Raw genomic sequence first — 15,533 nt, forward strand, 5'->3', positions numbered from 1 at the left:
GGAAGGCTCCTGGGGGGGGGGGGAGAAAAAAAGATGCAGTTTGATTTATTGAGTTTCTGCCCGAGGAAATGTACAGTTTCATCTAAAAATTAAACAGTCCTAGGATGTTTATGATGTGGCCTATTCCACTTAAAAACCCAATAAAACACCCTCTCAAAAATCTTGGCATTAATGATCACTTAAAAAATAGGAGCACAGGTTGTATGAAGTGCTAGCTTTCTGCTAGCTGCATAGGGGACAAAATACTTTGGTTTTGGTTATTCATTTCTTCATATATGTCACCAAAGATTTTTCAACAAAAGCTTAGCTGACTATTTTTATGATGCAAAATACATTCTGTGTTTCCTTATCACAGGTGAGCAGACATAGCAATGCTGAACCAAATAAAATGCAATCCACACCCAGTTCAGTTACTTGGGCTGGCTGATGTGACTGCTACACAAAGAAGCAGGCCTATGGAATAAGTTTTTTTCAAGTTACATTTCTAATTATGGCTGCAGTTTAAGAATGCAACTGGAAGAGGTAGGTACCTCAGCTAAAGGGGACAGACAAATGCTCTGACAAGAATTGTATTTTCAAAGAAAATGCTAATGAGTGGGGATCCCTCCCCTCTTTTTTTTTTTTTTTTTTTTACCTTCTCTCCTTTTGTTGCAATTTGGATGGCATTTGGAATGAGGCGAGCAGTCTTCTCTTTGGTCATAAAAGTAATATCTTTCAAGGCAATAGAAATCTGAGCAAAGATTAAATAAAAAGGAAGATAGAAAAAAAGAGAAAGAAGGGAGAGAGAAAAAAAAGACAGCCATATCAAAAGTCATTAGATTCCAGAAAACCACTGAATGCAAATCACCCACATACCTCCACCCCCTTAAAACAAAAAAGGAGTTCAACATCAAAAGCATCCCAAAACACTGGAATGAAGTAAAGGAGAGAATAATGCCACCAGGACCAGCTTGAATCATGAGGACCCTTGTGCCTTGCAATTCAGCTCAGTCTAGTTTCCTCAGGCAACTCAGCAGTGCCCACTTACCACCCACAGAGCAGAACTGGGCGATTCATGGCATGAACCCCACATCCACAGTTTAGGGCCCCACAACTGAATGCTAACCCTGTCTGAAGAGGCAAGGGACAGACAAAATTAAATCAAGCAATCTATAAAATTGCTTTATGGTAGTTAGCAGTCCAATGGTGGGAGCATTTGCCAGCTGGCATGGAGACCGAGTCCTCCTATCAGGCTGTATGTATGTGTCCTGCATGTTAAAAGCACAGCTGCTCTACCCAGTGGTCAGAAGGAAGGTTGTTTCATCTCAGTCACTAGGTATGGTATGACTTCAACTAGACAGTTTTTTGCATGGCTTATACACACTTGGAGTCTGAGATCTGAACATGGAAATTGAACTAGCGATACTCCATCATGATCCTTAGAAGATATTTCAAAATAAATGGCTAAATGTGTCTGCATGACAAACTTATGCTCAGGCACAGGCACCTTCAAACATACTACAATGCTCTGCCTAAGCTGCCCCTGAATAAACAGCAAAAGTAGCTGTGTTCACAGTGCCACAAACAGGCTAACTTGCCCAGTCACTCAGCACCACTATCTAGCATGCCTGTGACACTACACAAAATGTGGCTATGCCTACTTGTGGCTCAGGAAGTAGTCCACAAAGAGTAGCACAGCACACTTGATGCCTGGCATAAAACTTACCTGTCACATGAACATGTCCCATGTCAGATCGATCCCTGCTATTTAACTGCATTTGAACTTAAGGTTGTGGTTGGAAATAAAAGAGAAGCAGGCAGAAACACATGAGCATCTAGACGTCCTCAGTTCACAAGAAAGCTGAAGACTGGTATTTCAGAAGCCTTTATTTTTGTGAAAATCAAGTCCTTTATTCTGCAGGGAATCTATCTTTCTGGAGCAAGCCTGTATCCCAAGATCAGCTAACCACAAAATCAGCAACAGTGCAACAAGAAAAGTGGCAAAACAAACCAGCTAAAAAACAAACAAACACACACACACACACACACACACACACAGGGGAAAGATGGGAACCTCTCCCATCACACCTACTGAAATACACTCATACCTCTTTAAAATACAGAAGGAAAACAATCCACATGACAGCCTTTTTCTTGGAAGAGGAAGTTAAATGATTGAAAATGTGAATGAAAGAACAGCTCAAGGGGAAACATTTAAAGGATTAGATCAAATCAAGCAATCAAATGTAAGAGAGGGTTTTCAGCGGACTGATTTTTAGCTAACAAATGTCTTTCCAGCTGCTGCTTAAATTTTACCATGCAACAGAGCTTTCTAAACTCCAGTCAGGATAGCAAGCTGCCTTTTGCAGTTATAGTATCAAAGGACAACACTCCATGAGACTCACTGATATGATGCCCAAAAGTCAGTGTATGGTTCCCCAAAAACCAAAAGAAATGAAGGATTAAGTGATCAGATACTCAAAAATGTATAAAACAACTTACTGTGGTCTCCCATCGAAAAATATTGCTGTGAAAACAGAGCCAGTTTTCGGAGAGGTAAAGGCGTCCTTGCAGGAAGATATCCTTTTGGAGGGCACAGGCATAATCTACATAAAGAGACCAGGAAGAGGTTATTCCCTTATTTCATGTCTATAGAATTAAATCATAGTTTTTATAATGCCATCTCTCTTTTAGAAATCAAATGAAACCTTGAGAAAAATTAAACTCTGATTAGGATATACCCTGTTCACTGTATTCATGCAAATATATCCACTTGTGTGGGGATCAGGACACAAAAACAAAAGCAATCATCATTCAATCTATTACTATTTTCCTATGGTGTTGAAGTAGAACTTGTGCCTTACCAGGTATGTTTATCAGTCCCCAGCTAATTTTTAAAGTAAAGCACTGTAAGTGTATACTGCAAGTCAAAGCTACATGTCATTATTTTAATGAAGTGGCATACTACAGAGGCAATTCACAGTACCAAATATTATATATTCAACTGGTCGCATACACCATAACATACTGCGCTATACATTAAAGTAGTAATTTTCCACTCCAGAGATCACATCATTAGTATCTGTTAAGTAGGGAATTAATGTCCAACAGACAGCTTGAAACCATTTCTGTTCTTCGGAGTACATTTTCAAGCATTCATTCAATCTTCCATTCAATTTTCATTATCAATAAGAAGCATCTACTGGCTGACATATCCTTGCTAGGAATCCACTGCATTTAAAATGCTCCATGAATGGGTGTCTTAATTAAAGCAAGAACTTTTCCCACCCCACCCCTCATTCCCTTTGGTGGCAAAGCTATGGTTGAAAGCTGCATAAAATTATAATAGATGCAGTGAGAGAATCTGTAATTTTCAGAAATCTCAGCATCAAGCTAATTAACCCCATTAAAGTCAATAGTAAAATTCCTATTAGCAGAGATATAGTTAGCTACATTAGCCTGAATGAAGTCAGGCAAAAGGCAGGGTAGATTTGCACTTTATAAAATAACTAAATCAGATCTAGATATATACACATACACATTCAATGCTGATAAATAACATGCAAAGAGCAGCATATAAAACGGAGAGTTATTTGAAAACAGATCTACAATGCACTGTCCAGGGAAGTTAAAGTGGTCTGCCACAGGCATGTCCCTCTCTCTCTTATTAGCCCTATCTGGAGCAAGCAACGTTAGGTCAAACTTGAGCCCTTCCGAAAGCCACACACTAAAAAGTAAGTAATGATACGAGTAGCAGGTTGGTTCCATTTCAGATGTAGGATGTTAGTGTTATCCATTATTTGGATAATGTGCCACCCATCCCAAAACAAAAGTACATAAGACTGACAGAAGCATGGTTTTTAAAGGAAAATCATCAGATTGAAATGAAGCCCAAATTAATTTTTTGTACAAGACAGATTTTTCCAAATGGAGGACCAATAAAAATGGTTTTCCCAAAAAACTTGGGGGTGGGGAGGAGTAGAGAGAGCAGGGAGAGAAGAAATAAAAGTGACCCCTACAACCCAAGCATGCAAAGAACTGGAAAGAGGAAATGCCAAGGAACAAAACCTAAAAAACTCAAAATTCTTTCAGTTGAAACAGGCAGCCTAAACAGCAAAAAATAAAATAAAATAGAAAGAGACAGAAACAACAGACATTTTCTAAGCTGCACTTTTTGACGGAGCAACTTTTAAACAGTGAGTCCAGAAACAAACAAAAACAAAAACGAAAACGAAAAGTTGGAACAGCTCGTCTGCTGCTTTTCAACCAATCTTTGGAAAAGACACGGCTGGACCACCTCTCAATGCCTCTTTCCTGTCTCTTGGCACAAGCCATCCAGCAGTCACTAACTTCAGGATTGCTGCTGTTGGTAAACACCATCTTCAGAGCCTGCAGAGAGAAGGCAAGTGAGCTTTCCCCTAGAGCAGTGGTTTTCAATCTTTTTTCTTTTGCAGACCCCTACAAAAAAAATGAGTAGAGGTACAGACCCCTCTGAATTGTAAGTGTGGGTATTCGCACAATTTTGATTAATCACTCATCTTTTGCAGACCCCTTAGACAATCTGCAGCCCGCAGGGGTCTCTGGATCACAGGTTGAAAAACTCTGCCCTAGAGTGTCACATGAATGACAGTGAACTAAGTGATCCTCAGCAGAACAGTGCAACTGACTTTACACAAAGGGATGTCAAAACACACAAGATAGGCAACTTGGACATTGCAAGATAAAGGTCATCTCTATTTTACAAGTCTGAAGGGTGAGAACACCTAACTAAACTAGGTTTGTTTTTATTGTATCTGTCAGTGGCTCCCTGAAACTGGATGCGAGTGGTTGGGATCAGTGGAAGGGTCTGCTTGTATTGGGGTTGGGCAGATAGGTCGTGATTGGGAGGTAGGGGTAGTCTTGGGGGTTGGGGTGTTGTTTAGGGAATCCATTTCCCTGAGTTGTTCGCTCATTGTAAGCTGATCTGAGACTTTTTGATGCAATAGGAAATAAACCTAAATAAACAAACATAACTAAATAGTGGGCAAGGTGCTGTGGCTCTGACACTAGAGGGTAGAAGTGAGCATTCAGTTCAGCATGCCTTGCAATGGGCAAGTTAGAAAGGGTATGCTTGCACCCACACTTTGCAAGTCACACATGGTGCGTGACCTGTGGCTGGGGGGTGGTTGCTTTTTTTTTTCCCCCTTTCTCTTTTCTGCTTTCCCTTCTCCCCTAAACATGAATTCAATAAATTTCAATAGCCTGCAAGTGACCAAACAATGCAGAGTGCTTGCCTGATTTTGAAGGGGGGGGTAGTGATGCATACTTGGGCCTATGCTTTTGTATCCCATGGGCTGGGGGGCATAATGAGGGGGCACAGTTAAAGTAGAAAAGTAGGGAGTGAAGGAGTTCATAGTGAACTGCCTTAAACACAAAACAAAAGAATGGACTTGATTTTTCAGGTACACTTTTCAACCTTTCCAGGAATTTTTAAACCAGTTTAAAAACAGCTTGTATGCCTGTTTCAGAAATAAACAGAATTTTAAAACCAGGCTAAGTTGTGTATGAAAAAAAAGATACACTTCTAAAGTTGAGGAGGAAGGGAGAAAATAACGGTGCCCCTTTGAATTAGATTCCTACACTGTGAGTGACTGTACTAACATATTGTATTCTAGATGAGGAACTGTTTATTTTGCATAATCTTTATCATTCTCATAAAATGCACAACAGTAGCTATAAGAACAAATAAAAGACTAAGCAATAAAGCAGCAATTTCCAGGCAGGGTGGTGGGACACACTGGGATGCTACCAGATCCTTTGAAGAGTGCCACAAGGTGCGAGAAGATGAGCAGATACATACAGACTCAGATTCGTCCCTGCCTGATGAATGGATCCCCCCCACTCCTCCACTACCCGGCCCTCTGCAAGGAGGTAAACACGGATATTTAAAAATTAGTTGTTTTTTTAAATTGGGTGCCACTCAATTCATTAACATTATGGAGGTATGTCTTTAGTACAATGAGAGATGCTTCAAGTCCAAAGAAGGTTGAAAACCACCGCAATAAACAGCAGCAGTCACATTTGTATTGATAACCACGAGCAGGTAACTGCTACTTTAAGTATCTGTAGATGAATAAGCTATTACAAAGCCTGTGAAACTCCTCCATCACTCAAAGGAACAGTTCTACGCTTGGAGGTCCAAAAAGGTCCTTTTAAATAAATGCTGCTTCCATGGAGTAGAAAGTAATTACATAGGGGACACGTCTACACAAGGCGTTTACTGCCAAGTAAGGCAAGTCACTCCGTTGAAGGTTCAAATAAGCTGCCCTCATCCTTGCAGCACCATCTCTTCAGTTTGCTAGTGCTCATTTCACTTCTATGAGGTATTGCCAGACTCTCCTCCACTACCACTTCACACACTCCAGTGTGACCATCTGTGGTATACGTGGGAAATCGTCATCCCAGAAATGAACAGGAAAAAAGTCAGCAAAGCTTATCGTGATTCACAGTTGTTTTAGGAAGTCAGTGCCCAACAGGGCATCTCGACCAGCATCCTTCAATAGTTTGCATGTCCAGAATAAAGAACAGACTCCCCCCAGAGGTGGTACAAATCACCTTCCCTGGGGATCTTCAAAAGACGACTGGACACACACTTTGCTAGGATCATTCGACCTCAACAGTCTTTCCTGCCTTGAGCAGGGGGGCTGGACCTGATGATCTGAGTTCTCTTCCAGCCCCTAACTTCTGTGAATATGACACATGTCCATAGCAGCTGCAGGTCTTGGAAGTTGATGGTTGCACTCCACTCCCCCAGAATTGGGAGCACCTCCCCTTTGACAGCCTTTACTAGGCTTCTGTTCCTGTTGTACCTTGTTTCCGTACTTGGCAATGTACAAAGGATACCAGAGCACTTGTGTCTAGGAGAAATTAGAAAGGAACTTCTCTCAGCTTCTCCTCCAGGTAGTACCCCAAACCCTGAGGCACCAACAGTTACCACCTCATCCTGTTGGCCTCTGAGTTCACCAGCAGTGGATGGGCCCCTCTCCACTGCCTGCTTTCGTTTCCCTGCCCAGAACACCACCTTCTTTTTGGGCATCACCTCAGGAAATTGTCACAGTCACTACAGTGCCAACATCCGTCAGCAACCCCCCAACGGGACCCCAGCCAACATGGTTTGTGGGAAGTCTCTACTGACCAGTCTACCTTGGGGCTGGGTTTCCATACTCTTGAGTTGATCCAGTTCACCCTGGATTTTCTTCATTGTTTCCATCATCATCTGTAAGAATGACAACTCCGGGCTTTGGGTGTGAATTGCTTCTCTCCTCCTTGGCATGTATAGGTACCCTTCGCTCAGTATCCTAGGTACTTAGTGCCCTCAGCTGTTTGCTAACTCCAACACCGTGGCTAGCTTGATAGCCTCATCCAAGCTCTGGGGTTTTTCTAGCCAAAGCTGAGCCCGTGCCTCCCCACTAAAGGCACTGACAAAGTGATCATGAGCCAGCATATCCTGTACCTCTGGGCTGGCTTGTGAGAAGGCCTTTACAGGTAGCCGTCTTAGAGTCAGGCCAAACTCCTGTGCCAACTCAGTTGACATCCTCTTATCATTAAGAAAAGTGGTACTGGCTCAGCCAAGACCTGCATCTGGTTCCAGGGCATCCCTGAAGGCCCCCATCAGGTGCTTGTAACCTTGCCTGGCTTCATTATTGAGCCCACAGTAGACAGCCCTAGCATTCTCTGTGAGCAAGAGAGTCTCAGGAATTTAGTGGCTTCATCCCAACCAGCTAACTCAGTTGCCACTTCAAAACTGCTCATGCCAGTCATCCCATTCTTGTTCCTCTCTACCATAGGGTGCTGGATTGAATAGTAGCCTTCAGCCAAAAAGATGGGGCACATGTGTTTTCCCCTCTCACAGGGGGTGTTCCAGTTTGCTCCTCCCCTTGCAGCATCCAACTCCCTTGCTCAAAGCCCACACAAAATTATGCACTCACTGCAACAGTTTACTCTGTGCCCTATGGCCTGTGACTGCCAATCCCACTACCACCACCAGTTGTACCAAACCCCTGCTGCATCAGGCACAAACTCCACAGCCAAAATCAGTTCTCACTTTGATATAGAAAATCCTAGGGATTATGGTCACCAGCCAGTGGGCCAGAGAGGAGGGATAAATATAGGTAAACAGACATTCGTGGTATAACAACATACACTCAAAGGGTAAAGTAGTCAGTACCACTAGCACACATACATTCAGCACAAAAGTTCTGCATCTACACATGCAATGCTATTAGGCAGGAGTAAATTAACTCCACAGGAGCATAGTACTTGCAAATACAAATACTATCCTGCTGCAGAGTTTGTTTGTTTTATAACTCTGCAGCAGTACATGTGTAGACACCAATGCAGCCAACCCAGGCACAAGGGTGCTGCACTGTGGCAGCTACCTGCTGGCTAGCCATGCAATGGGGTACCACCTTCATGCCCCAGTCAGCCCCTCCACTGCACGCTGAGCTGGGCCAAAGCAGCCATGGCTGGCACACTGACCACCCCCTAGGCCTCCTGCCAGCCAGGCTGTTCTGACCCAACTCAACACGCTACAGTCCTGGGTGCACACGTAAACATGATGCGTGGGAAACATTCCAGCATGATAAGCACCAGCATTTATTGCTTTGACTTAATTGCAGTGCAGATGCACCTATGGAGTAGTTACCTGGAATAAAGGCTTTGTGGTTTTTTCTGACTGAGCAGGTGCAACAGTGGCTGGCTTAGACCCTCAGCAAGCCTGGTCTGCAAATCCCAGGTAATCTTTTCATGGAACTTATGTTGCACAGAATTTGTTCAGTTGCTTTCTTAATCATACTTGCACTACAGCAACTTTATATTAGAGACCTGAAAAATTCTTAAGTACTTTTGTCTCTTTAGCACTGAATTCTCTCCTGAGAAGTGGCCTGTTTCTATCATCAAGAACATGCCATGTATCAAAACTTTTTTTTTTTTTTTTAAAAAAGGAGGACTGAGAAAGACTATGGTACTGCAGAAAAGGCCCTGGAGGTTATAACAGACCATCAACTTAATAGGAACAAGACAGCATTTTAGGCTCTACTAATAAGCTATTTGTAAGTCAGGAAAAATAAATTCTTCTCTATTCAGTTCTGGTGAGGCCTTCCCTGGGATACTGCATCCAAATTTTGGGCACTGCCAAGATGTAGATAAATTGGAAAGAGGCTAACAGAGAGCAACAAAAGTGATTAGTGGTCTAGGAAACATGAATTATAAGAAAAAGTTGAAAGAACCAGATATAGCTATCAACATAAGCAGGGGCAAGGGGCCAGGTGGGAGCTGACTCCTTGGTTTTATTTCCCATTTGTTAATGTCTAGCAAAGTAGGAAATGAGGGTTCAAAAGATATGCATCAGGGCCATCAGGCATAGCCAGCAGCTTGATATTTCCCCCCACACACACACACACACTTCTCATTAACCTTTGCTTTCTTCTAGTTGAGCCCTTTTTTTCTCCTCTCTGTACAGTACTGCTACCAATTATCAAAGGCCAACCCCACATTTTCAGATTAAGTTTTAGGAAAGAGTTTTTCCTTCCTCCCCTGCCCTACCATCCCAACAGAATACAAGTTAATAACTACAAAGCAGGACCTTGGAGGGGGTGGGGGGTGGAAATCAAACCACCAAGGAAAAAAACCCCAAAAAGGTTAAAAACAGCATGAAAAAAAAATGGCTCAATATTTTTATTGTGCATACAAAAATTCTGTGAGTCAAGACTGTCAGGGGCCCAATTATGGGTCAACCCCACATACAAATAGTATAAAATTTATCCTTCCAAAAGAACTATAAAAAAAGGTATATGTATAACCTGAGCAATATAGTAGTCCTGCTATTGCCATCCCACTGCTGTTCACTGAACAGTATAAATGGTTGGAGTTCCCCTTGCTGAATATAAAGCTTATCCATTTTACAATTTCTACCAAACAATGAATACTAGAGCAGTTTATACACATTCAGCTTTCTTTCCATTTCTATAAAACAACTGGAATTGGCTCCCCACTATGCTCTGTGTCAGCAGTTGAGGCAAGTGAGCTGGGGGCAACTGCAGTTAATTTATTTTCCCTGTTTGAGTCCCAGTTCATGTTTTTTTGGCTGAAGACTCCTTCAAGCGGCCTCAAATTGTTCAGATCACCTCACAGGGAAGTTCCCGCTCTTCCATTCAGGCTTGAAGCTGATTTTTAGGAAGCAGGGAAAGCGTTCATGGTAATTGTGGCTTTCTTAAGAGTCACCTCAAGAAAACCAAAATACTAGAAGTGCACTGACATATTAGTTGACTATTAGAACAGCATTGATAAAAAGGGAAATAACGTTATTGGCTATTGGCTTTTCTCTGGCCATTGCAAACCATATTTACTAATAATTATGCCTTCTGGCCAAGGCTCTGGCCACCTGGATTTCCTCTCCCCCGTGGGGCCAGGGCTGAGTTCCCTCAGGAAACAGCAGATTTCCCCTTGCAGGCAGGAAGCATTTTAGCTTGCAAGGGGTCCTGCTTGGGGCTGCCAGGAGCAAGACGCAGGGCCTGCCAATTGTATGTGCCTGGCCATAGCCACATGCATGCACATGGCTGGGAATACAGCCAGGCAGTGGAAAGCCCTGAGCCAACATCAGACAGTCCATCCTCCCTCGCCCCACTTGGCTCTGCTCCACTTAAAAGCATCCTTGCAGTTAAAAATGATGGCAGTGGCACTTGAACTCAAGCTCATTTGACAAGCTTTAGTTCAGGCAGCCCCACCACCATTTTTAAGTGCCAGGACACTAATAAATGTGATACAGGAGGCTGCTGGAGCATGCCAAAAAAAGAAGTGCATTTATGTCAGTATTATGCTTTGCATTCTAAAGTACATCAGTTATTGGATCAGCCAACATGGTTGGTTAATAATCAGTATGCCTGTGCAAATAGGGAAGTATTTGATTTGGATTCGGATTCAGTGGACAGCAATTCAATTCAGAGACTCAGATCACTATCCTGAATCTATTTGGCCCAATCAGCTTTGGAAGATTCGGTGCCAATTCAGAGAGATTTGGTGATTCGGATCGGCTGGAGAGAGAGACGGGCACAGCTGGGCGGCTACAGGTTCTTCCACAGCTCCTCCAACTGTGGCTGCCTCTCCCCAGGCCAGGGGAGCTACTGGAGAAGCTCCCATGGCTGCCCTGCCCAGCCCCAGCCTAATCCTGGAACTTTAAAAAAGCCCCACAGTGACCAGCTGCAGGAGTGGCAACTGGGGCCTCTGGGTGCTCACAGCAGAGAGACCCCCCTGCCCCCGCTTTGCGTGGCACAGATGCAGTGCGGCTCAGAAGGACACTGTGCACTGTCTGGGAACTGGGGCCGTGCGCTCCAGGGCTCTGGCTGACACGTGGAGCCACACCAGCTCCCAGATGAATCAAACCAGGGGCTTGGATAAGTGTTCAGGTCCCTGAACATTCCTCCAGCTCCCAGTTCGATTCCCCAGCTTCCCGATCACTTCCCCCAGCCCCTCCCAGGGGGCATGGGCCCCCAGATGACAGCAGGCTGCTGCCAGGTGACGAAGGCAGCAGCTCTGGGCTATTTCTCCAGCTGGCAGCAGCAGCCTGCTGAAACCCCACGGGAAGAGCTGGAAGAATGATCAGAGAGCTGGGGAAGCAAACTGGGAGCTCTGGCTGACAGGTGGAGCTGCCCCAGCTCCCAGACAGCACGCAGTGCCATGCTGAGCCACACTGCACCCAGGCAGGGAAGGGAGGGACGATTCCTGTTCTCTCCCACTGCACAGGGTGGGGGCTCTGCCACAAGTGCCCAGAGGCCCCAATTGCCAGTGGGTGCAGGGCTTTAAAAAACAAATAAAACAAAACAAAAAAACCCACAAAAAACTACCAGGACCAGGCTGGGCCCAGGTGGGGGAATCGGGCCAGGCAGCACAGCTATGAGGGCTTCTCCCACAGCTCCTCTGGCTGTGCCTGCGTCTGCCCCAGCAGGGAAGCCATAGGGGCTCTGCTTTGCTGCTGCTTGCCCAGCTGGGGGGGGGGGGGCGGTGCAATGCAGGTGCGACTTGCTCCAGGCAGCAGCAGGGCATACTCCCCACTGCCAGTGCTGCCACATCCGCATCAGCGCTGGGAGCAGAGGCTATGCCCTGCTACCACTTGCCCCCTTCTGCCTGGAGCAAGCCACGCCCGCATCCCATTCCCCCCGGCCCCACAGGGCAGAACCCCCGCTCCCAGTGCTGCCACGCCCACATCCTGCACCCCCCGCCCCACTGTGGATGGGCAGCTTGTCCTAGCCTGAATCCCTCCCTCCCCCTTGCCCCTACCCTCTCCCCCAGTCCCAACAGAATAAAACAGGCAGCTGACAAATCTATGACCGAATCTTTTTCCAAATCGATTCAGAAGCTTTGAGTCAATTTGGAGCTATTACCTGGTCTCCTGATTCTGTTTGGATTCAGACCACAAATCAGACCTAATATCCTCCAAATCGAATCAGCCACCAAAGCTTCGCCCAGCCCTAATAATCAGCTATTGGTATTGGCCATCAAAATCTTTATTGATGCACCCTTACAAAGCTAAACTATTTAACAACTTCTTTCCTTTCATTTTCCTGAGCAGAGACCAGATCAGCCCCCTCACCAGGACCCCCTTAGGCCCCAGGGGAGGTGCACCCAGGCCAAGGGTTAGTGAGGAACGAGTTGGGGAACTTCTGGAGGGACTGGACGCATTTAAATCATCTGGTCCGGATGATCTCCACCCCAGAGTGCTGAGGGAATTAGCTGAGGTCATTGTGGGACCCCTGGCACGGCTTTACGAGCGCTCGTGGTGCTCTGATGTGGTGCCAGAGGACTGGAAGAGGGCCAACGTGGTTCCCTTCTTCAAAAAAAGGGAGGAAGGAGGACCCAGAAAACTATAGGCCAGTTAGTATTACCTTGATCCTGGGCAAGCTTTTTGAGAGAATTATTCTGGCGCATGTCCACGAGTGGCCAGCAGGGGAGATTATGCTTAGGGGCAGCCAACACAGGTTCATTAAAGGCAGGTCCTGTCAGACCAACCTGGTGGCCTTCTATGACCAGGTCACCAAATCCTTAGATGCAGGGGTAGCAGTGGACATAGTCTTTCGGGACTTTCGGAAGGCCTTTGACACTGTCTCTCACCCCGTTCTCACTAAGAAACTGGGGGACTGTGGCATTGACACCCACACAGTCAAACGGGGCATCAACTGGCTGGAGGGCCACACCCAGAGAGTGGTGGTGGACGGGTCATTTTTGACCTGGAGGGATGTGGGCAGTGGGATCCCCCAGGGCTCGGTCCTCGGGCCTGTACTGTTTAACATCTTCACCAGTGACTTGGACGAGGGGGTAAAAAACACCCTGTCCAAATTTGCTGATGCCCACTTCTCCCCACATCTTAGTGTCACGCTAGAAGGAAGAAATAGGCCACGATTGGACCTAGACAGGTTACAGGGCTGGGCAGATGAGAACAGGATGGGTTTCAACACTGACAAGTGCAAGGTGATACACCTGGGGAGGAAGAGCCAGCAGCATACCTACAGGCTGGGGAACTCCCTTCTTGTCAGTACAGAGGCAGAAAAGGATCTTGGAGTCATTATTGATGCCAAAATGAACACGGGCCGGCAGTGTGTGGATGCGGTCAGGAAGGCCAACCGCACCTTGTCACGCATCCACAGATGCATCTCGAGCAGGTCCAAGGAGGTGATCCTCCCCCTCTATGCAGCACTGGTCAGGCCGCAGCTGGAGTACTGCGTCCGGTTCTGGGCGCCACACTTCAAGAGGGATGTGGACAGCATGGAGAGGGTCCGGAGGAGGGCCACTCCATGATCAGGGGGCAGCAGGGCAGGCCCTATGAGGAGAAGCTACGGGACCTGAACCTGTTCAGCCTCCACAAGAGAAGGCTGAGGGGGGGATCTAGTGGCCTGTTACAAACTAGTCAGAGGGGACCAGCAGGCATTGAGGGAGTCCTTGCTCCCCTGAGCACTTCCAGGAGTGACAAGAAGTAACGTTCACAAGCTGGCAGAGGGTAGATTCAGACTAGACATCAGGAGGCGCTACGTCACAGTCAGAGCGGCTAGGATCTGGAACCAACTTCCAAGCAAAGTGGTGCTGGCTCCTACCCTGGGGATCTTTAAGAGGAGGCTAGACAAACACCTGGCTGGGGTCGTTTGAGCCCAGTACTCTTTCCTGTCATGGCAGGGGGTCAGACTTGGTAGGGTCAGAAGGGACCTGAGCAGATCACCAACTATGAAACTATGAAAATACCCTTATATTTAAACCCATATGGATTTGACAAGTTATTTCTATGGGCACAAGTATGAATTTAAAGCATTCAAGTTCTCTTTTCTGCTTAACATTAGCTTGGCATCACGTAACTGGAAAATAGGTACTCCCTACTTCTTCAGCTGAAAGTGTCCCTTTAACCATCTAATTAATTGTCACATCAGCCACCCTCTCTTTTTCCAGTCTTTCCAGACCTCAGTAGTATATTTCTCCATCTTTTCCCCACTCACCATTCTGCCTCAAGGCGAGCTGAATTTAGCAACACATTTCCACAGGACATCATTTTGCAAAGGGAAATTTCCCTTTTTTCCTCCTTCTGCCAAAGCCACCATTGACCTGCAGATGCCAGAATCAGCTCATGTATGACAGACAGTTTATCTTAACATGGAAAGGACCTTGGGAAAAAGTATCCAGCACAAATATTAGTGTAACCTGGGCAGTACTCCAAGAGGTACCCTCTCTCCAACTGAAGGGCTCAAAGCAGGTGCACAAGCACTGTGGGAGGTGTAGGGACTCTCCTCCCCCTATAGAGTGGAGCCAGACCACCAATGGGGACTTAACCATATATTTTTTAATAGTGAGAACAGAACAGGCATAAAATCAGAGGGTATAGTGGACACTGCAATGCCCCAAAGGGGCAGGATTCAACAAAGGTTAGACACTTACAATCATTGACAAAAACAGGGTTAACAAAATACAAGACACAAACAGCAGAACAAATGATACGGGTTGGTGAAATATTAAAAAAAAAAAAAGGCACAAAATGTCAAATGACAAGGAAACATAGGGCCTTGGTACCTGGAGGGGGAGAAAGGGGGGCGAACACAATGGCCCCTTTCCACTACATGCGTTCCCAGATTTGCTTCTTGTTAGTTTACTCACCCCAAATCACCTCAGCTAGGACTCGAACCCAAATCTATGTGGTAGCAAGGGAAGCTGCCACACAGCCACCACTAGTGGCACTGCTCCAGCCTGCTAGGGGTCTTGACCTTCCCAGAGCCCCGGCCTCACATCCAGCTGCCTGGCATCTGATTGGAGGAGCTGGAGGCAGAGCTGGGAACTTCTCAGGTCGCTGCTCAGATCCTTGCTGAAGCAGAGAGGAGCCTTTCCTGCTGGCTGCAGCCTCTCCCAGGGGATCCTGGAGCCCAGTGGGGAGCCTCTCCTGCCGGCCACACGCCGCGCTGCTGAGGGTCCCACTGCTGCCTGCGGGTCCTGCTCTTTCAGGCTCTTCTGGGGCACTGTTCCTGCCCCGCTGGCTCAGCTCTTGCCAG

The 15,533-nt window shown here is 46.1% G+C and overlaps 1 protein-coding gene across 6 annotated transcripts in view; it reads right to left on the reverse strand.

Moving 5' to 3' along the window:
- Window positions 1–15,533, reverse strand: part of GRAMD1C (GRAM domain containing 1C) — a 113,757-nt gene that overhangs the window by 44,020 nt on the left and 54,204 nt on the right. For all 6 annotated transcript variants that reach the window (XM_019548786.1, XM_019548789.1, XM_019548793.1 and 3 more), the window contains 2 exons: window positions 2,482–2,585; window positions 635–730 (listed from right to left, as the gene is read on the reverse strand). In XM_019548786.1, the coding sequence (XP_019404331.1) occupies window positions 635–730; window positions 2,482–2,585 (200 nt within the window). The remainder of the gene's footprint in view (window positions 1–634; window positions 731–2,481; window positions 2,586–15,533) is intronic.

Source organism: Crocodylus porosus, unplaced genomic scaffold (assembly GCF_001723895.1).
Source record: "Crocodylus porosus isolate Cpor-Errol unplaced genomic scaffold, CroPor_comp1, whole genome shotgun sequence".
Lineage (NCBI taxonomy): Eukaryota > Metazoa > Chordata > Crocodylia > Crocodylidae > Crocodylus > Crocodylus porosus.